Source organism: Cervus elaphus, chromosome 18, assembly GCF_910594005.1.
Source record: "Cervus elaphus chromosome 18, mCerEla1.1, whole genome shotgun sequence".
In the NCBI taxonomy this organism is placed as follows: domain Eukaryota; kingdom Metazoa; phylum Chordata; class Mammalia; order Artiodactyla; family Cervidae; genus Cervus; species Cervus elaphus.
Genome location: NC_057832.1, coordinates 74,765,446 through 74,787,755, shown reverse-complemented (window position 1 = coordinate 74,787,755; position 22,310 = coordinate 74,765,446). Strand labels below are relative to the sequence as shown.

The 22,310-nt window shown below is 39.7% G+C and overlaps 1 protein-coding gene across 6 annotated transcripts in view; it reads right to left on the bottom strand.

Moving 5' to 3' along the window:
• Positions 1–5,930: 5,930 nt before the first annotated feature.
• The window catches only part of CPVL (carboxypeptidase vitellogenic like), a 125,483-nt gene continuing 109,103 nt past the window's right edge, over positions 5,931–22,310 (bottom strand). For 5 of the 6 annotated variants that reach the window (XM_043872673.1, XM_043872675.1, XM_043872677.1 and 2 more), the window contains one exon: positions 15,842–17,007. In XM_043872673.1, the coding sequence (XP_043728608.1) occupies positions 16,783–17,007 (225 nt within the window). In that variant the 3' untranslated portion in view covers positions 15,842–16,782. Of the gene's footprint in view, positions 6,559–15,841; positions 17,008–22,310 lie in introns of those variants that run through there. The other variant, XM_043872676.1, reaches the window with a different exon arrangement.

The window sequence follows — 22,310 nt, the reverse complement described above, 5'->3', positions numbered from 1 at the left end:
AGTTCAAGGTAGCCCACCCTCCCTTAGCCTGGGATGCATTATCAGTGGTCACTACTGGTACAGTGTGGGGTTGGGGAAGGGATGTTTTTTACTTAACTTTTACAATGAACAGTTTTCAAATTAAAGATTTAAGACAAAGAGTAACGTTGACACAGAAGATCTGGCTGGATGCAATGAATTTTCCTGTTAAATCTTTGAACGGCAACCAGAGGCCTGGCCTCTTCTACTCAACTTCAGAGTCCCAGGGGAATGCAGACAGCCCACGTCACACTCCTGAAGTTGCCAAAAATCCCTTTAAAATGATCGAACAGATGTCTTTCCTTGGGGTTGAGATGATATAAATCACAGCGGACTGCTTTCAATTCCTGACTCCGTGCCTTGGGGCAACGGAATCAATCACTCTCAGGTTTGTTTTCTGGATGTTTTTTAAATCTCCTGAATTATAATAGCAATAACCATTACCGTATGCAAGAAAAGTAAACACATCTGCACTGGTAGCTGTATTTCATCCCAGGATACAAACTTCCTGTGTGATGATGCAGTTGAATGGGCCCCCATCACTCATCTTTGCAGCTAGTCCCACGGACGAGAGAGTGACCCTGAAAGGGTTCAGCATGAAGAATGAAATGGTTTCTGAGCTTAGAACCGGGAGCTTACATGGCATAAAGATCGACACAGCCGTGGCCCATATATCATCAGCTGTAAGAGGAAGGGTCTTGTCCAAGTTCACAAGAAGAAGGAAAGGGAATGCCAGAAATTTTCCAAAACAAATCAAGGCTCAAGTCAAGCAGTCTGTCTCAGTGTCTGTCTTTGGTTTCTGGCCTTATCTACCATGTTTTGTGTAGCATGAGAAAAGATGGCTGAAGAACTTCACACAAATAAGTAATTATATGAAAGCTCTTAATACTTTCCAGAGAAGCAGGATTCAAATTTAAACTAGTTCCTCTTGGGTGGAGCAGATACTGCATCTAGTTTCCAATAACTGGGGTATGTAATATTTCAAATGAAGCACATTTTTAATGCTAGTAGATACCCTAACCCCCAGTGGGGTCACCTGATACTTACCCATCAATGTCATCAGATGAGAAAGAACTTCAAGATCAGGAGGCAGGGTGCCTTCTTCATGGAGAGAGGATGGAGTTTAAGGAGAGACATCTGAGTTTGAATCTGGATCGGCTCTGCCACTGGATGTAGAACTCAGGCAAGTCTCTTTGTAACAATGAAGTTCCATGACCTCCTCTGTGAAATGGGAAAACCATCTACCTCGTGATGTCTTGGTGAACATCCAGTACGTGTTAGAGGCTTAAAAAGGGTAGCTGTTATTGTTACTTCTGATTTCGGAGAATTGGGTATCTACAGCTGAAGTGAACCTCCAAGGAAGCCCTATTTCGCCATGTGGTAACAATGTCAGAGGTTGAGGCTAGGCCTTCCAGACCTACTTATGGGCCTCCCAATAGACTCTTTTTCAACAGAAGTGCTTTTCTGCCTCTTTATGATTGCAACTCAAAGATCAAATCAAGTCACTCCCCACCCCAACCCACCAGCACAATGCAACTATCACTAAGCAAACCTCCCATGCTGTCTGTGTCATGGGAGTGGGGAGGGCGGGGCTAACATTGCTTCTTGTTCGAGATTCTGCAGACTTCTGAATTTCTCTGATCTCAGCCAACATGTGGCCAGAGTCTCCCTTTTTTTACCTCCTTGAGCCCCCCTCCTTTTTTTGAACTTTTGGCACCATTTCCTCTCTACCGTCAGGCTGCCCAGGGAACCCAAACACTCCCTCTGGCCTTCTGCTGAGCAGGTTTAGTCCACAGGGCCTATCCTCTGGGTTCTGCTAACACAGAAGTTATTTCTCTAAGACTCCTGGGGCCAGATTTTTAATATTTACATAAGTAACATAAGCACAAAATGGTATAAAACTCAAAGTATACTTAAAAAAAAATCATCTCCCTCCCACCCCTGCCCAGCAACACATAGGCCTTCCTTGCCTACTGTTATTGGTTTCTTAAATCTTTCCCATTGTTGTTGTTTAGTCACTAAGTCGTGTCTGTCTGTAACCCCATGGACTGTAGCCCGCCAGGTTCCTCTGTCCATGGGACTTCCCAGGCAAGAATACTGAAGTGGGTAGCCATGTCCTTCTCCAGGGGATCTTCGAGACCCAGGGATCGAGCCCGCATCTCCTGCATTGGCAGGTGGGTTCTTGACGGCACTGAGGGAAGCCAAAGGTGCTCTATTCCTTTCGAAACCTCTGTATGTGTATCTCTCCCCCTCCCTCCCTTGTTTGTTTGTTTGACTTTATTTCCTTTCTTCCTTTCTCCCTTCTTTCTCCCTTTCTTGTAAATGAAACATACTATATTACTAGGTACCTTGTTTTTTTTTTTAACTTAACAAAATCAGTGCATAGTTTAAGGCCACTGTTAAATTTAGACTTTTTCTGTCCTCTCAGTGTTCTCCAAACCTTTATGCTTTGTCACCCCTATCATTAAAAAATTTCCTAAGGCACACAAAGAATATGTAACTATTCACTCATTTATAAAGTATAACCATGTCACTAGTAACAATTATATTATGAAATATTAATTTACTAGTTACTAGTAACATTTATATTATGAAATATTAATTAAAATAGAAACTTTAAAATGATAAAGGATGAAAATTTAAATACTTGATTTTTAAAAATTGTATTTGATTAGTACAAAATATTTGTGCTTTCTAAAATACTACTATTAGTATTTTTAATAGGATCAATGTGTTGAATATGCTTTGTCATGTCTGAAAATCTTGGGTGATCCTTTTGTGAGGTAACATTCAACTGTCTGGTTGTATGTTCAGTATGTTTTGATACTTGGTTTCAAAGTCCATCAGAGCTGAAAAAGACACATTACAGAGATGTAGATCCAAATGGAAATAATACCTCATTAGATAAGTTTTATTAACTCCCAACATGCATTTTTCAATACCATCTTTTATGTAAAGACATTTGTTGAAATTTTTCCTGAGTTAAGAGCTATTTTTTTTTTTTTTGGTAATACACACAGAGTAAATGGGAATATTTCCAAACATCTGTTTTCAAAATGCTCTTGCCATAGATTAAATTTCTTTTGGAAAGAAATTACTTTCTCACTAAGTGTTAAAGTATCACTTCTACTTAGAAAGGGCAAACTATTCATACTTTACTTAAAAAAAAAAAATTGCTAGATGACATATTGGGGCTTCCCTGATAGGTCAGTTGGTAAAGAATCCGCCTGCAATGCAGGAGACCTCGATTCGACTCCTTGGTCTGGAAGATCCCCTGGAGAAGGGAAAAGCTACCCACTTCAGTATTCTTGGGCTTCCCTTTTGGCTCAGCTGGTAAAGAATCTGCCAGCAATGCAGGAGACCTGGGTTCGATTTCTGGGTTGAGAAGATCCCCTGGAGAAGGGAAAGGCTACCCACTCCAGTATTCTGGCCTGGAGAATTTCATGGACTGTGTAGTCCATGGGGTCGCAAAGAGTCGGACACAACTGAGCGACTTTCACTTAGATGACACATTAACAATAGCCACTTGCTCATCTGCAACTCTTGTCTTTTTGTCAAAGAAAGAAAAAATGCCAGACCCATTCTCAGGTTCAGTTCTGCAGCTTCTTTAAATACACTGCCCTGAGATAGCTTGTGAGCATGTGGCCACTCCCCATCGCATGGTGAAGAGTTATAAAGATCCTCCTACTTGAAGACTTTGTTTTTATGAAATGAACCACATTGATAACATCCCACAGGCATGTAAACATTGGCATGGTTAGCATCCTACAGGCAATCCCTGGCAGTATGCTGGACCCAGAAGCGTGAGAAAATGCCTCACTTGTCCTCACTGCAACGCCCTCTCTTTGTGTAAGTGGTCTGCAGTCATGTGAGACCCTCGGCCTGTCTCTTGTCTGGACTAGGGGAGGGCACCTTAATGAATTGATGTGTCCCACGGAGGATGCGTACCCCACTTGGAGATTCTCTCCACAAAGGACTCTCCTATTAAATTCAAAAAGCTTTATTTTGTTCTTTAGTCTGTGAACTATCCCTCTCTTCCTTCTTTCTTTTTTGCCACACCACATGGCATGTGGGATCTTAGTTCCTGGACTAAAGATGGAACCTGTACCCGCTGCAATGGAAGCGCGGATTCCTAACTACTGGACCACCAGGGAAGTCCTCCCTTCCTTCTTTTAATGAAAATACCTCCCAGACTCAGTCTCCACAGCACTGAATCCTCAAGGGACTTCGCTAGGGTTGTTTCGGGAAGGTCTGGCAAGTTGTCCTCAGCAGCCCCCACTGGCCCAGTGCCTGAGGCAGGTAGATGGTCAAAACGACAATGTCTGGCCACTTCCATTTATTAAGCAATGATTTTGTGTTGATCCCTACTCTAAGTTTTCCATAAAAACAGTTCATTCTCTCTGTTCACTGTAGGTGTTTTCTATAACGTCTCCCTAAACACCGAATTAGTTCTCAAACACCTCCGCCAGGGAAATGCAGGATTTGGTTCTTACTAGATTCTGATCTAGTAATATTCAATAATATTAAATTCATGACCAACACATGCCTAAACAAAATCTAACTCACACTTTTCTCCATAAGGCACATCAGAGCCTTCTTGTGCTCAAGAACACTAGACGGCACTTCAGCACTATGCGAGGGAGCCCTTTTAAACAGCGAAATCAACAACAAAAAGCACAAAGATGCAGAAAATGTGGCAGTGAATAGACTGCCAAAAGGACATGTGTTTACATTAGGAGAGCTGAAACAAGAAGGCAGCGTTGCCTCATTTGCCCTCAGCTGAGAATGTGCAGATTGGGTAACTCAAATTTTTCATCACTCTGCACATACTCATGCATGACCACAAAGTGAGCAAGTATTGATTTGAGGATTACAGATCAATTTTAATTAGTAGGTGATGTGAATATGGAACCCACTAATAATGAGGCTTCCTTGGTGAAATAGTCACTTTGATGATGACACCTGAACTGGGAGGAACCTCAGAAATCTCTTCTGGCTACTTTCTTTGAGACTTTGGGAGGCTAGTATAGTGAGATAACTTATCCAAAAACATCCATTGCATGTGTGACACACCTGGGACGAGATTCTAGGTCTCTCATACCCAGTTGGTGCCCTTTCCATCACATGTTATTGGGACCAAATGCAACAATTTTAACTTGCTGGTGGAGCTATATGCAAAACTTTGTGCACACTTCCTCCAGATTATTCTCTACAATAATAAAAATTTGCTTTTGATGAGAATGTTCCATTTGAGGTCTTATTGTATGTGGGCACAACGAACAACATATGTATTTAAAAAAGGAAAATCTCAATTCTGAATGAAATGAGATATTAAAAGAACTCAATAAAATATTTGCAGCTAGAACAGACTTTGACTTTTTAAAATTTAAGTTCCCCAGTGAGCCAATTCATAGATGGGTAATATGAGGGGGAAATGATGTGGAAAAAGGCAGATGTGCTGTGGAATTAGAGATGTGAGCATGTGATGTATAAACGTATAAATAGGAAAGATGTGCCGAGATGGTAGTATTTTAGTTGGAAAGTTACTAACATATGCATATTTATAAATGTATTTTGATGCAAGATGATCTCATTTTTTTTTTTATATTCCAACAATTATACAAAATTAGGTTGTTCCTTATTTGGCTAAAGAAGAACAGAATTTAAAACTCAAAGTAAAAACAGCTCATAAGTAATATGGCCTGCAGGCTGTTTGATAAATGTGCATACTTAAAATGAACCTATGAACTTAAAAAAAAAAAAAGAGAGAACAAAGAAAGAATAGGCAAAGATTTAGTATGTTCTCTGAATAAGGTTCTTTGCTTATCATCAATAAGTAGATACAGATACATTATTTCTTTTACATATAAGATTTTTAGTTCAAAGAATTGCACACCACCTTTCTTGCTAAGACTTTCTACATTCTGAAGTCTCTTCCTCACCACTATAAGTACATCTTATATTTGGAATGATAATTCAGATGTCCTTATCTAATGTTTATGCAATACCTTCAGATACATGATATGATAAACTTTTCTGTTATTTACAGAACAAGACAGTTACAACTCTATTCATTTATTGCACTTTTCACATCATTAAAGAAGGAATTAAAAATTCTTATTCAAGGCCCCAACATCCCATTTATTTATCCATTTCTATCTGAATTGGTGTCTCAGAATCCATTCTTTGTACCCGTTAAGATAAATGATGTAATTCTCACTCATGCACAACATTTTCTTACAGTTAATTTTGTAATGAACCATCTCTCCCCCCAAACAGAACCTCATTTGTTTTAAGGATAATTTTTATTGATGAGGAACATTTTGCAGTTTTAAAAAGATAATTTTCTTATTTATGTAACATTTTCTGTCTTGAAAATTTTCTTTTCAAAGATTAAAAGCCATGATGGTCTCCTTTAGGAAAGCAGCTTATCCATCAATAAGGATCCCATCCTCTTCCAAAAATGAATCGATTAATCATGTCAAAAGCTCGCAGAGGCTGGTCATAGGGCAAAATGTGGCCTCCACCTCGAACAATTACCTTAAAGAAGAAAAACAGAAGAAAAACTGAAATTTAGAAAACTGGATATTCTAAATACATGGAAACTTTTAATTTGGATTAAAATGTTCTTAAAGCTTACATTAAATAAAGAACATAGTGTATCAGTTCATGCTTTTGGATATGCTGATTGTCTGCTTTTGATAGCATTAATAATAGGTACCTTAAGGTAAGAAAGTTTTTAAATTGTGTAGTTATTTGATTTTATACCAAATTACATCCATATTTCATGTGTATGAAACTGGAAAATTCTTCCTTGTCTCTTTCTTCTTAGGAGGGAGCTGTTTGCTTCTCCATGCTGTGTTATAATTCTTACCTTGTTAGGGCCCTGAAGTTGGGAGACCTACCCCAGACCAGCTCTGGTTGCAACTAGGTAGAGAAATGTACCTAATTCTGCTGTTCAGTGAGCTGGTGGTCCATTGGCCTTCACACTAAGTTATACCTTCTACCTTAACTACACCTTCTACCTTAGTCTTTACCAGTAATAAAGGAGATATTTTGAGTCTCAAAAAAATTAAAACAACAAGAGAACTCCTTGACATCTGAAATTTTTAAAGGCCTAAAAATTTTGAGCAGCAAAAAGTTAGAACATTCAATTTTTTCCAAGATTTTATTATGAAACATTTTCAAACATATAGCAGATTTGAAAGAATTTCATATACACACCATTTAGATAGTCTTATTAACACTTTACTCATTTTCTTATAGCTGCATCTCACTGCCCATCTATTAACCCATCTTATCTTTTTGACACATTTCAGAGTAAGATGGGGATGTCAGTATACTTCTCCCCAAATTTTGTATAAAACTGACATACAATGGGATTCTCTGGTGCTCAGACAGTAAAGAATCTGCCTGCAATGCAGGAGATGCGGGTTTGATCCCTGGGTTGGGAAGATCCCCTGGAGAAGGAAATGGCAACCCACTCCAGTATTTTTGCCTGGAGAATCCCATGGACAGAGGAGCCTGGCAGGCTACGGTCCATGGAGTCGTAGAGTCGGACATGACTTAGTGAGTGACTCAACAACAACCACCAGGTCATACAATTGTTAAATAGGGGAAGTAGCTAGAACCCTGGCTTCTGACGTAAACACTAGTGTTTTAAATCAAATTCTAGTACTTTCACAATAATTTCTTACTGTGAAGGGAACTTTATGGCTTGGTCACAGAATGTTTCACCCACCTCTCCACATACTTTTGAGATAGTTGAGGACTATGAGATTGGACTTACCCCTCATTGGCCTTTGGAGACATCTGCTTCATGCTACCCTCCACCAGCAGTCAGCTGTGCCTTGCTGCTATGACAGCAACGCCCATCTACATTTGTGTTTCAGCTTGCATTTGGAAATCCAGCATGTCCCCCTCTTTGTCACAGACCGAAAGTGAACACATCTGTGACAGAAGCCCATGCACGTGACCTTGCAGGAAGACTTCTGCTGCCCCCCACGACCCCAGGCTAGAATTCTCCTCCTGTGTCTTCCCATCCAGTCCTCCAGCCTTGGCAGGAATCAGATGAGCAACTTTCATGCAACTTCAGCTCAGCTGAGGACACTTAATGAAGTCGTGTTTATGACAAAACCCAGCTGCTTCAGTTGGAAATGAGTTTGGCAGCAATCGTCCAGAACAGTAAGAACTGAATACTCCAGAGCTGAAGGTCATCCTGCCTCCCTCCTCGTCCAGGGCTACTGCTCATGGAGGGCTAGCACAGTGCTTCACAGCCTGGGCTTGGGATCGGGGCACAGGAGCGTGACCAGAGGCACAGCAGACTGTGTGACCTTGGGCAAGCAGCTAACGTCTCTGTGTTTCAGTTTTCTTAACGGTACAATAGAGAATGAAATATTATGTCCTGGGATAGTTGTAAAAGGAATTAAAGGAATGATATCCATGGAACACAGACAGTGCCTGGCCTAGGATGGTTCTTGAGAAATATTAGCTGTTGTAATTATTCTTCCAATAATTATCTCTATTCAAAATGTAAGATCAAAATTCATGTAACCAACATAACTAACCTAGAACATCGTGTTCCTACATTAGCATAAAAATCTTGGTTTAAGGGAGTTGTTTAAAACAGTCATTCTCAAACCTAAAGGGGAATAAAAATACCCGAGCTTGTTAAAGTAAATTGCTAGGTTCTCACCCCTAGACCTCCCAGTTCTGAAGGTCCCAGCCAGGGTCTAAGAATTTGCACTTCTAACAATTGCAAAATAATGCTGGTGCTGTTGGTCCAAAGACTACTCTTTGAGGACCTCTATTTAAAAGAACTTCCTATTTTGTGACAGGTTGTTCTGTTTTTACGTCAAGGGAAAACAGAAAAATCTGTTTAACATCTACTAATGACCTCACCTTAGTGTATTTTTTTCTAATCATCTGCTCTCCTGGTGTTTATACACACACACACACACACACACACACACACACACACACACACCCCTTCTACAGCCATGATAATCAAGTGGCAAAGAAGAGATGACAGGGGTTAGGTGTTACAATTCTTATTCTCAATGACTTGCCTGATCCTTGATCCAATTCTGAGCTGCCATATGTAATGACCAAATGACATCATAAATGGTGTCATTAAGATTGGAAAGAAAAGCTCATTTAAGAACAAAGTCTTTTTCACATGCCACAAAATTCTCAAAGTATGTTCTCTAGCAGATTCCCATGTAGCATTTTCCTGAAGTTAACCTCAAAAATGAATTTATGAGTGCTGAAAAAATAAATCACTCTGTTGTAATAGCCAAGCCACTCACCACTCACAAATCAAGGACACAAACCACTCCAGAGTTTTTAGAGGTGTGTAAAAAAATGTGACAGGGCCATGATTATATATTTAAATGTGACAAGACTAATCTTGAGGCTTCCTGGATAGAAATGGTCTCATCACCAGAAACTGGATATTTTGGGTGCTTTCACATTAGAACTGAAACTGCTAAACTCCTGTGTTCCAGATGTCATGAATTTTAAAAGGGTTATACAAAACACTTTAAAGCTTCATTCCACTTTATGTTTTAGAAAAGAATATGATTCTCCATGGAACTAGAAACATGGACCTGGCAATAAAGACTTCTCAGTTGTGCCTTTTGAGATGAAATATAAGGGGAAATTCACAGTGGGTGTGTTGACACATATGTGTCATGGGAGACTTCAAGGGGGGTCAAGGAGGGGCAGATCACTGGACAGACAATGGTGGGTGGGGAGGGGGAAAGAGATGCAGTAAAGACAGGAAACTTCAGTTCAAAAGCAGGGGGCATGAAACTGTACTGCACATGCAATAATCTGAAAGGAGTTCCAGTTATGAAGAATTAGAAGGAAAGCAGAAGGAACAGTTGAACAGGTAAACCCCATATGACATGCTGCTGGGATCCACCGACCTCTTCATACAGAATTTGTGTGTGTGTGTTAAAATACACATAACATAAAATTATCATTCTAACCATTTCACTGTGAACAATTCAGTAGCGTTTAATATATTCACAGTGTTGAGCAACCATCACCACTATCCAGCTGCAGAATATTTTCATCACTGCAAAGGAAACCTGTACCCATTAGCAATCAGTTTCCATTCCTGTCTCCCTGCCAGCCTCTGACAATCACTAACCTACTTTTGGTTTCTATGTTTTTGTTGCCTATTCTGGGGATATCCTTGAGAGTTTTAAGCAGAATAGTGATATGCTCAGATCTGCATTAAAGGAAGATGACTTCATAGCCACTGAGGGGGCTGGTTTGAAGGAAATGATACTGGGGCAAGGAGGCAAGTTAGGAGACTAGCTGTTCAGATGAGAAATGATGTAAAGGAGAGGTGGTAAAAGGGGAGAGAAGAGGGATGTTGGGGTTGAATCTGAAAAATTAGTGATTAATCAGGTATAAAGTTAAGTGAAAAACCCTCCCCCCGCTCCCTAACACATGAACATCCTTCCCATTCCAGGCTTCTGAAACATGCAGCTTTGCAAGAACTGATGTTATCAACCAAGAGGCACACGGCCAAAGCAGGTTGGGAGGCAGGTAAAAGAGGACAGATTTCTTTCTTTCTTTTTTTTTTTTTGGATGACTGGCTGTGTGCCAATAAAACTTTATTTATGGACACTGAAATTAGAACTCCATACAACTGTTATGTGAAACAAAATCATATTTTTTTTCAAACATTAAAAGATATAAAACCCAAATTTGGCTTGTGTGCCATAGAAAAACAGGCAGAGAGGCAGAGTTTGCCGACCCTGACTTTAGAACACATCTTCCTGACATCACCATGAGGCAAGTGGCTAACACCACCCTCACCACTTCATGCAGTAGAGCATAGAACCGGAGAGTTCATCCAGATGAGTTTCCCTCTCTTCCTCCGATTCACAGAGGAGGTTTTGGTGCCTGACTTCAGGCCATACAGCTTGTGAGTGACAGTGTCAGGCTGGAGCTTGGGTGTCTTGATTTAAGTCTTACCTACCTTCCCCCACTTGGTCCCAAAAATCAAAATTTAAGATTTCATCCACAGCTACAAAGTCCTTCTGCCATTTCTCATCAGCAGTTCATCATTTTTTTCACTTTAAAGGAATTTATTCTAACAAATACCTTAAAAGGATTCAGTAAGCTCAAGTTATACAGAGAATTATTTTTGTTTTAGAATTTTATTTATTTATTTTAAAGAGGACAGATTTCTAGTCCTTGTTTTCTACTACAGATTAATGGAGACACTCAAGATCATCTTGTTTGTTTCTGACTTACATTAAAGTTCTTTTATTACTTTTATTCCATTCCACATTTACAAATGCTTACCTTTTTACTTTCAGACATTAACTCTGAGTATAAATTAAATAGGCATTGAAATAAAATGTATATTAAAAAGAAAAGGTACTTGGGAATAAGAATAAAAAAATAAGCCAAAACTTGCTAGCAGTCACCTCATAATAAAAGTGAGGCGAGTCACTTTCAGTAAAAGAAAAAAAGCCAAGATCAAGGCTCAGTGTTGATCCCACAACACTCTGGGAAGACTCCTTCACATTTACCACTGTAAGTTCTACAGTAGCAAACGATTATTGGGGCGAAAAGGTGCTTTAGCTAACCTAAATGTAGCTACAGCAGTGGCATCATTTCTAGAGTAGTCAGTACATAACTTTGGTGCTACCCACAGTTCCAAGGTGCTTTCCAGGTGCACCATCTAATTTAATCATTTGAAACAAAATCATAATTTAGGATTTCCACTTTTCATTATGATACATTAATAGCATGTGCCAAACCAATGTCACTATTAAGAACAACAATAAAAATTTAAGGTCATGGAATCATGAGTCAGCAGATCTAGGTTTGAGCCTAGCTCTGTGACTTGGGCACAATGACTTAACTATCCCTATTTTCCCATCTGTAAAATGGAGATAGGAATTAAGGCGACCAGTTGTCTCAGCTTAGCCAGGACTGAGAAGTTATTAGGAGCACAGAAACTTTAGTGCTAATGCTGAAATCTGAAATGATTAGTCACCTTAAGAAAACTAAACTTGCTGTGAGAATTCAGAGAAACAATGCATATAAAATATCCCATGGCATTCAGTCCACAGATGCATATTAAGCTCGTACCACGTAGCATATAGGCAAATGATAAGCACTCAACCAAAGGTTATCAGAGTATCATTATCTGAATTTTTATAGTCAGAGGAGTATGTTTTCCTTTTAAGAGCAGAGAAAGATTAGAAGATAAGAAGATAAGATTATAAGATAAGAACTGTAAACTTCATTACTATACTTTTTCAGAAAGATACATCACAGTATTTTCTTTAGGAAGGGATATATTTCTCTTCTAGGCTTCTTTTATTTCCATGCTATGAATCCTTCCTTCCATGGAAAAGACGGTCCCAATTAAAGAAAGAAAGCAACTTAAATATGAAATCAAACATTTGTCAATATGCTTACCTGTCTACAAACCTTTGTCAATATGCTTACCTGTCTAGAGCAAACTGTATCCCTTAAGCCTGCCAACACCAGGATCCATCCCATTCTTTCCCTCCACCCCCTTTCACCACATGCAATGCCAAACACCCTTTTCTCTCCACACAGAAATGTCAAGCAAGCAAGACCTTACTTGTCTTAGCAGAATGGCAAAAAGCCACTGTCTTTTTTTCCCTTTTATGAACACACTTTATAACACAGGATTTGATGCAGTTAAAAAGTAATCAAAACTTCACTTCCTTCATGTCCAGTTTTTATATTTGATATCCACAAGGGAATAAAAAGCACAATCCAGTTCATTAATTACCTTACTCAATATCTAACTTTATGAGCTACAGTTTGTAGTTTTCTTTTGGAGGAGAGACTGAGTGTAGAGGAGAGGGCAGAGGTTAGAGCAGCAAATGCTCTCTGCCAGGAGTGGTGTGAGGACTTAGATCCTGACTCACTGTCTGCTGGGTAACTTAGAAACAAGGGCCAGCCAACTTGCCAAAATCTGGCTTCCTGCAAACAGCAGGGCAGGTTGGCTCCAGCAGTAGTGCACTAAAGTCCTTTTCCACTGGCTCAGGAGACTGGATTAATAAGCACTTTGCTGATCTACTCCACATTCAGTGACATCATGTTGGTACCCTGAAATCAGCCATGGTGGGACAACTTACACCATGGAAATCAGCAAGCACTAGAGATCAGCAACTCCCTTCCTTTCCAAGCTAGTTTACCTCAGACCACTGGTTCTCTGACACTTAGACTCAGATGGGCTGGGTTTCAAATATTTTGCAAGAAGGTAAGAATATTAATGGACTTCCTTGGTGGCCCAGTGGTAAAGAATCTGTCTACTAATGCAGGAGACGCGGGTTCGATGCCTGGGTTGGGAAGATCCTCTGGAAAAGGAAATGGCAACCCACAGAGGAACCTGGTGGGCCACAGTCTATGAGGTTGCAAAAAGAGTCGGACACAACTTAGCAACTGAACAACAACAAGAATATTAATATTTGCCTGCTTCCAATCTACACCGTCTTTACTGATAAACCAAAGAGTGCAAGGCAAAAATAGTGCCCTTAGTCCAGCTGACAACGCAGCAATATCGCAACACAACCTTATTTTGTCCCTTCATTTCTCTACCCAACTCCACATTGTACCATGTTGGCTCCATTTAATATTCCCATAAGCAACTTGGTTCCTATAAGCAACCAGATAAGTAAATCTGGTTACACTTCAAATTAGAACAACAAAAAGTTACTGTTTAAAAAGCAAACCCCAATTCCCTCTTTGTTCCTCAAATATCATTAATTTTTAAAACCCATTCTCCATGTGTGGATAATACTTTAAATGTTAGCCTTCTTAGTATTTATTCACTTCCCATAATGAAATGGTTCTCTGTTAAATTTCAATAGGTTATTAAAAAAAAAAACTCAGCAGCTAAGAGAAAATTATGCATCATTGCTTAGCTGTTATACCTCAGCAAATAGCTCTGCTATCCAATTTATATTTTAAATAATACAATAAATTAGCTCCCTGAGTATTAACTAAGTGAATATTTGGGTAGCTTAATTTAGAAACATTCTTTTTATGCTAATCAGTCCTCTCTAATGAAATAGAATCACATGAACTAAACTGACTCTTGGCAAATAATCAGAGTAAAATTGGGAGTTGCTATTGTTTATTATTTCCTTTGTTTTCAGGAAGCAAGCTCTGTGTGTGTGTGTGTGTGTGTGTGTGTGTTTTAAGAAAAGGGAAAAAAAAAATCATCAAATACCGAGAATTCAATTTTTTTTGGAGAGGATACACTAGGCAGCCACTGAGATAATGAAACTTCTACAACTCCTTCCATAAATTTTTGTTTCCCAGAATATTTCTCCCTTTTTCTTTTATGTAACACAGAAAGGAAATAGTCTTCGGCGGACATAAACAATGCATCCTTTCGCTTGATGGGAATTGTTCTGAACTATTCATTATCTCAGCATGTCTAGTCTATTTCCTAGAAGGAATTCTGGTGTGTACAGTGGTGAGCTACTATTACATTCCCTGAGAACTGTAGTATTTGAATACACACAGTAGTGAGAGGGGTGTGGGCATAAGGTAGGGGCCAACTTGATTTTAATTCTAATTCACTGAAATTTACTGGGTGCTAGGAACTGTGCTAAGGGGCTTGCTACAAACATAAATCAGATACTGTTCCCATCCTCAAGGAGCTCCATGTCAAATAGGGGAGAAAGGCAAATGAAACCCCAGTGGGGTACCTGCAACAGGAGCTGCCTACATAGAGATGCAGAGGAGGAGGATTCTGGGAGAAGCGCTTCCTAGAGGTGTTACTGGCGTTTAGCTCTGAAAGGCAAATCGGGGTTTTCCAGGCAGTTGGAGGAGGAAGAAGGGCCTGATATGAAAAGCAGAGGGAATCTCATGGGAATTACTGGCTGACAAAATAGTAAGGTGTGTTTGGGGAACTATAACGTGTTTCGCTTTGTTTTTCCGGATTCTAATTAAGAAACAGGGAGAGGGAGAGTCCAGGTTGGGGAAGGAAGCAGAGGCCAGATCAAGTAGCTTTACTTTTGTGTGTATAGGGTTGGGACTTCATTCTTCAGGGAGTTAGTGAGAGATTTTAGACAAGGATAAAACTGGATCGGACTTGCATTTTGGAAAAAGCACAAAGAGAAGGGTAGGTTGGAGAGGAAGAAGACTAGTTAAGACCAGCTAAGGAGGCTATTTTAAAAGGAAAAAGTTTAAACAACAAGTTAAAACACATATTCAGAGTGTTCCTGAATATGTGTTCAAAATTTGTGCCTTTTCTTAAAATACCACAAAGCAAAAACTGTTTTATTTAAGAAATCATAATGTAACGTAGCCATTTTTTTATGTCCTCCAAAATGCTGTAGGTTTCCTAATTGTTTTGTATAAAATCAGTGTTTTTCAAGTAGTTCTTTGTGGTTTCTGTGTCAAGCACTAAGTGAGTAAAATCAAGTTAGCAAGAAGGGTACGATAAACCAAATTCGAGAAAGGCTAGCTAAAGAATGGGGTGAGTCGTATTTGCCAATCACTATTCTTAATTTTCTGGTAAGAATCACAGCAAAGCAACTGGCTAAACCATTTCCTTGTTCTTTCAGTGGAAAAGTGATGGAAGTGTTAGAAAAAGATTCAGATTTTTCTCCCTGTAGTCCAGCACTTGCCTGCAAATCCAGACATATGTTGAAATGTCTCTTTTATTAGTTGCTTCTTATACTAAGTCACTGTTGGTAAGCTGAGGCGAAAAGGTGCTGAAGGACTAAATTTCTAATTGTTTTAAGCTGGGTATTTTGATAGTCAACATTAACCCACGTCATCGAAAAAGAAAATTGCATCTCCCAACTAGAGGAGCACCAAGACTTAGACATGACACGTCCATTCCATCCTTTTACTGGGTGTGGATGCTACAGTCTTTTAATTGACAATAGCCAGAGAAGAATAGGGGAAAGAGAGCAAGAGAAAAGGAAGCTAGACTATGAATGTTAGACATGGAAAAGGACATTAAGGCCCCTTTCCACTTCACAAGCTCAGGTGAAAGATGCCCAGAGACAAGTCCAGGAGTTAGTGATACAGTGGAATAATCAGAACTCTTGTATATTACTGGCAAGAATACAATCAACTGGGAAAACAGTTTGGCATTATCTAAGGAAGCTAAAGAGGTTCAAACCCTGTTAAATCATCTGTTCTACCTCTATACGTTATTCTTAAGAGAAACTCTAGCATGCAGGCCCAAGGAGATATGTGCAGCAATACTGTTCATAACAGCAATATTTATAGTAACAGAAAGCTGGAAACAACCCAAGTGCATGGATGGATGATGTAATCATACAACAGAATACTACACAGCAGTGAAAAGGAATAAAGCACAATCCTGAACATATCAACATGGGTGACCCTCAAAATTCTGAAGAGCAAAAGTACAGTGTTGCAAAATACATACAGAAGAATTCTTTTTATGTAAAACTAAACACGAAAAGTAAAATATTGTTTATGGAGATGTTTATCTGTAGTAAAACTATAAATTTTTTAAAAAGGATGGTAGAAACAAAATGCAGGGCAGTGGTTTACCTCCAGGTAAACCTCACTTCCAGTGAGGGAAGAGGATGGGACTGCGAGGATGGGCTGCTGGTAATGCTACATTTCCTAAACGACTGGTAAGCACAGGGCTAGTCATTTATCATTGTTTGATCTCATACAAGTATAATGCATATTTTTGGTGATTCTTCAACTTTTAATTAAAGAAGAAAAGAAAAAACCCACCTACTGATACTGCCAAACTCATAAAAATGAATCTATAAGAAATTTAACATGTTCTCTGTTGTGCTTTTTCCTTCCGCCCAACACAGAGATAATGAAATGGACCATATGTCTAAACACGGTAAATGGGGAGAATATGGAGAAGCAATTGAACAAAACAAATCCAAAAGTGGGAAGTCCCCTTCTGGCAAGCGGCTGCAAGAAGACAGAACTGGTACCAGAATGGAAACCTTGGGACTCCGGTTGCTGCATAAAAAAAATAATAATAATAAACAGAGGAACAAAAATAAACACCCACATCTCCATGCCGGAGAGCAGAAGAGCAAGAAGTTGCCAAACATTTTTTGTTTTGTTTTGCTAGATTATTTTTATTCTCTAAATCTAAGCTCCTATTTTCCCCTTCTTCCCTGTTTCTGTATGTTAGAAACTCAGTATAAGTGGGGGGAAAAAAAAACAAAGGCTGGATGCTTCATTTACTGTCAAGAGGGATGTTTCAGATCACTGTTAAACTAGAAGGGACTCAAATGCTTTAGAAACATCTCATCACTCAATTTAGTAACTTTCATATACTGTTGTTAGACTGCCATGAACAAAATGTGCAGGCCCCTCCACTTCTTCCATCTCTCATCAAGACTGTTTCCATGTTACGATAAAGTGAACACTAGATACAGTGGAAATATTTCTAGGTCTGCCTGATGAATAATACCCCATTTCATCATCTGAGCCTTTAAGACACAGTATTTCGTAAGGACTGTATTAGATGGGGCTGGGGGAGCTTCTTGTCCTGTGAAAACAGATTCAGGCTAGGAGAGGCCAATAAAGACAATAAAATTAATATTTATTACATGCTTACTAGGTGCCAGAGTGTCAAGGAATAGATAAGCATTATCTTAATTAATCCTGATAATGAATGCTTCTGCAAGAGAATTAGGTATTAATATTATGATGAGGAACTTCTAAGAGAGGTTAAGTAATTTGCCCAAGGTCACACAGTTAGTAAGTGGTGGAGCTAGGAGCTAATCCAGGTCTAACACAGTATCCACTCTCTTACTCCGTATACTTCAGGGTCACTTGAAAAACCATAGCCTTGACTAGATGGACCTTTGTTGACAAAGTAATGTCTCTGCTTTTCAATACGCTGTCTAGGTTGGTCATAACTTTCCTTCCAAGGAGTAAGCGTCTTTTAATTTCATGGCTGCAGTCACCATCTGCAGTGATTTTGGAGCCCAAAAAAATAAAGTATGACACTGTTTCCACTGTTTCCCCATCTGTTTCCCATGAAGTGATGGGACCAGATGCCATACGTATTATAGATTACAAATTAAAATTATAGATTGACATTATCAAAACAGTTAAACGTGGGACTTCACTGGTAGTCCAGTGGTTAAAACTCTGTGCTCCCAGTGCAGGAGTTCTGGGTTTGATCCCTGGTTAGGGAACTAGATCCCACATGCCACAACTAAGACCCAGTGCAGCCAAATAAATAAAATGAATACAAATAAATATTAAAAACCACAAAGCAAAATAACAGTTAAACATGAATTTGTGACACATCAACATATGTCCTTCTATATGAACACATAACAGAAGAGCAACTTGTGGGTCTGATAACTTCTATAACTTTAGGCATAAGCATTGTTTCTAGCTATTTGCAACAGCATCTGTACTTGGTATGAAACTATCTCTGCTTTCTATGGTGACAAAGTCAAAGGCACTGCTAATACTGCTGTGGTTTGTTGCCTACACTCATAATGGAAGGAAATGCTAAATTTCATAATTCATAATAGGAGGAAATGATGTTCCAGTTAGAGGTTAGTGAAAATAAAGATGCAATTTTTCCCCTTTATAAGTTCACTGACCTCTTAAATCCTAACCAAAAAGCCTCACCCCAGGTTGGCAATCTATTAAATAACCTAACTAGGAAGCATTAAGTTTACTCCTGATAAGGCTTCAGTCTAAATCATTGCAATTTTATTTTTGCTTTGGCACAGAACATATCTATCTAATATATTATTGGATCAATAATTAATATCCAGAAACAAACTGTGACTGGTGGACATCCTTGCTGAGAACTCTCTGGATGATGTTTACAGGAGACCCTGCTTGACTTAGTTGTATCCTTGCTGGAAAGTAATAAGAACGCACTACTATCTGAAGACACCGCACATGAGGACCACATCGTTTCGGTCTAGGACAGAATGCTGCTGGGAAAAGGAAGCTAATGTTTTGAGGAAATAAAAGTTTTTCTATGAGTCTAAATTACCAATAGTCTATCAGTGCTTTGAGAGAACAAAGACCACTTGTCAACCTACAATATGTGGCAGGGAACTGAGGTTTAAAATTTAGTTTAAGGTTTTGGCTGAGTATTTCAGAGAATCAGAGCCACATCAGTAAATACTGTTGACTAGAGGACACTTTTCTAAATGTGATGCTTCAGATCAATGGCTGGTTTGTTAAGAGTGAAACTATGTTCTCAGGTTTCTGGTTGGCTGGTAAGTAAGTAAAATAGGTCAGGATTTAGAGCACCAAGGAACTGGCAACCCACTCCAGTATTCTTGCCTGGAGAATCCCATGGACAGAGAAGCCTGGTGGGCTACAGTCCACGGGGTCGCAAAGAATCAGACATGACTGAGCGACTTCACTTTCTTTTCTTTCTTTTAGGTATCAGAACAGAAGTTTATCCAAACATAAGCCACACAGGATTCCTGTGAGATAGATGGAAGCCATTTCAGTATCAATAAAGGAACAAAAGACATACAGTTTATGTCCCCAAACCAGCTGCATATTAAATTCCCTAAGAAGCTTAAATATAAATAAGCTCAATAAGCTTAAATAAGCTCAGGTCTTAACCCTAGACCAATAAAGTCAGAATATCTGGAAACAGGCCTTGGGAATCTATATTTGCAAGGGTTGAGACACATTGGATTAGGAAAATGTAATGGAAAGGGATGATCCCAAGTTCTTTGCCATTCTTGTTAGCAAGAGGAATCTCGCCTTGCTCTGTGATTTGCTTTGACCAAGATGATGCAATGGAAATAACAGTCTTGGATTTTTGAGCCCTGGCCTTAAAAGGATGGGCATCTCTTGCTTCTCAATTTAGGAGGCCTTCCGCCATGCTGTGAAGTCTAGGCCAGGACACCTCATGGTTAGAGGTCATATGGAGAGAGCGCTAGAGGAGAAGAGACTCACTTGGATGTTCCAGCTTTAGCCAAACTCTCAGCTGAATGCAGCTGCAGATGTGAACTATCCTAATCAGAAAAACCTCCTTGCTGAGCCCATTCCACCCACATAATTGTCAGAAATAATAAATTGTTGTTGGGTTAAGCCAGTACGTTTTGGAGTGATTCCTTATTCTGTAACAAATAACTGTAAGAAGGAAATATATACTAACAACTCTTTATTTTTTTCCCCTGAAAGATCTGTTATTCCTATCTTGGAATCTTGATGTAAATTGAAAAACAAGACTGGATTCATCTTTCTAATGAAGAGAGAAGACATAATGACATGACAGCTTAAGTCAAAGTGTATATTATGCAAACAAAGGAAGACTAATATCCTATGTGGTCTTAGGCAAACCACCAGCTCCTACTGCTGTCTACCACCCCCACCTATGCCCCCTACAAATCCTGAGAGCTTGCAACTGCACCATCTGGGTGGTCTTTGTGGTAGACAGAGAGATGCATCATCAGATCCTCCTTCAAGGATGGACTTGTGGTCCAGCTGTGGGAAATCCAGTCAGCAGACAGCCTTCAGCTGTCAGCTCCTTCAGGGTCTGCCTCAGCCGCACAGCACAGCCTCTCCCAAAATGATGCCCTTCCTGGGGCATCCCACATTTGGTGACTAAGTGAGGTGGGGGCGTACAAAGGCCGATCATTTTCGTCTGATGTAAGATACTCTGATGCAAACTACTCTCTTTGGACCTCCCTCCCAGGTTGGCCAAGGTTTTCAGGCCTGCATCATAGTCTGATTTCCTCCTCTGCCAATGCTGCTTTCTACTCCTTCTTTTCTCAGGTGTTAATGCCTAATGAACATCTTGTACCCTAAAGTCTGCCTCAATACCTGCTTCTGGAGAACCTAACTTGTAATAGCCATGAAACTCTCTAATAATGGCAAGTCTTATTAGTGAGGGCAGGGGATTGTTTGATTGCTATATTCTGATTGTCTTCCCACAGTTTGATTCCCATAAATGGACAGAAGAGCCTTCCCCAGGTCTGGAAGATGGAGACAAAGAACCCATGGATAAGGCCATCCCTTTTGGTAGAAATCAACACAGCTGGGATAGAGATGAAGATTCTGTTTAACAGTTTCTGTAACATAGCCAAAACACTCTCCCTGGAATTAGTTGCCTTTGGTAATCATTGTCTCAAATCTGTTTGACAGTTACTTTCCTCCATTAAATATTGTTTTAACTTCTCATCCCCTATCAACTAGTTGAATGCAAAAGTGACATTTATTGTTGTTTGCTTACTCTGATCGTAGTCAGTGCAACCAAGGACTTGCTGAAGACCTTTCTGAAGGAAACTTTGGTTCCTTCAGAAATAGTTTCTAATGCTCCCTAAGCTGTTTAAAATTCTAAATGAAAAAAAAAAAAAGAATTGTTAGCAGGAAGGTCAGGAGAGGCAAGTGGCCGACTCTCTATCATTCCCTCTGAGGATTATCTGTGGACATGTTGAAATCCTAGCCTGACCTTCCCTTCCACTCAAAGGACTATGGATATTCTTTTCTCCATTTTTCAGTTGCATGTAGTCAAAGGAACAAAACAGTTAATGTTAGTTTTAGAAAAGCACAATGAAGAGCTGTGGTTGTTATTGCTTTCTGTCTGCACACCAGGCTTTTCTCCTCCTCCTCCTCCTTGTAAGCACTCTGCTTTTCTTTAGAAAACACTCTTCTGTGTGGACTGGATGTGCTGCCAAATACACTGGCCGCCACCAACACTCCACCCACATTTGTCACCACCACCACATACACACCCTGAGGGGAGACTTGTAGCCGAGGTCTGGCGGGCAACTGGAGTATTCCATCCTTCCCGCTCCATAGCCGTCCCAGGTATTTAAGCTCGGTGGTGCAGAGCAAAGAGCAAGATGCGGACTGTTAAATCCCTGGTACTACTGCTACTTGAAACCTTAAGCAAGTTTCCCAGGTGAAACTTCTGTTTCTTTATTTATAAATTAGTAAATACAATCACATACTTTATAGGGAAGCTACAAATATTCTATAAAATTGTGGCTAAGAAAGTGTGTGGTAGACCAGTGGCTTGAGGGCTTGCAAATGCTGGAGGGTCGGGAGCCATCCTTGGTGTCTCTTTTGGCCTTCCTGAGACCCCCGTGAACCAACAACCACACCTAGTAAGTGGCAAAACTGAAATTCACACAGGTTGGTCTAACTCCACAGTCCACCTTCCTCTCATTACCCCAAACCATCTCCCATCGATCTTGACTCTCCAAAACAGTCAAGCTTCAAGGGTGGTGGGCTCCTCCCCTTTGTATTCTCTGCACGTGTCCCCCAGCGGAAAGTCTTACTCCTTTTGGAAACTCAGGGAGAAACCCCTG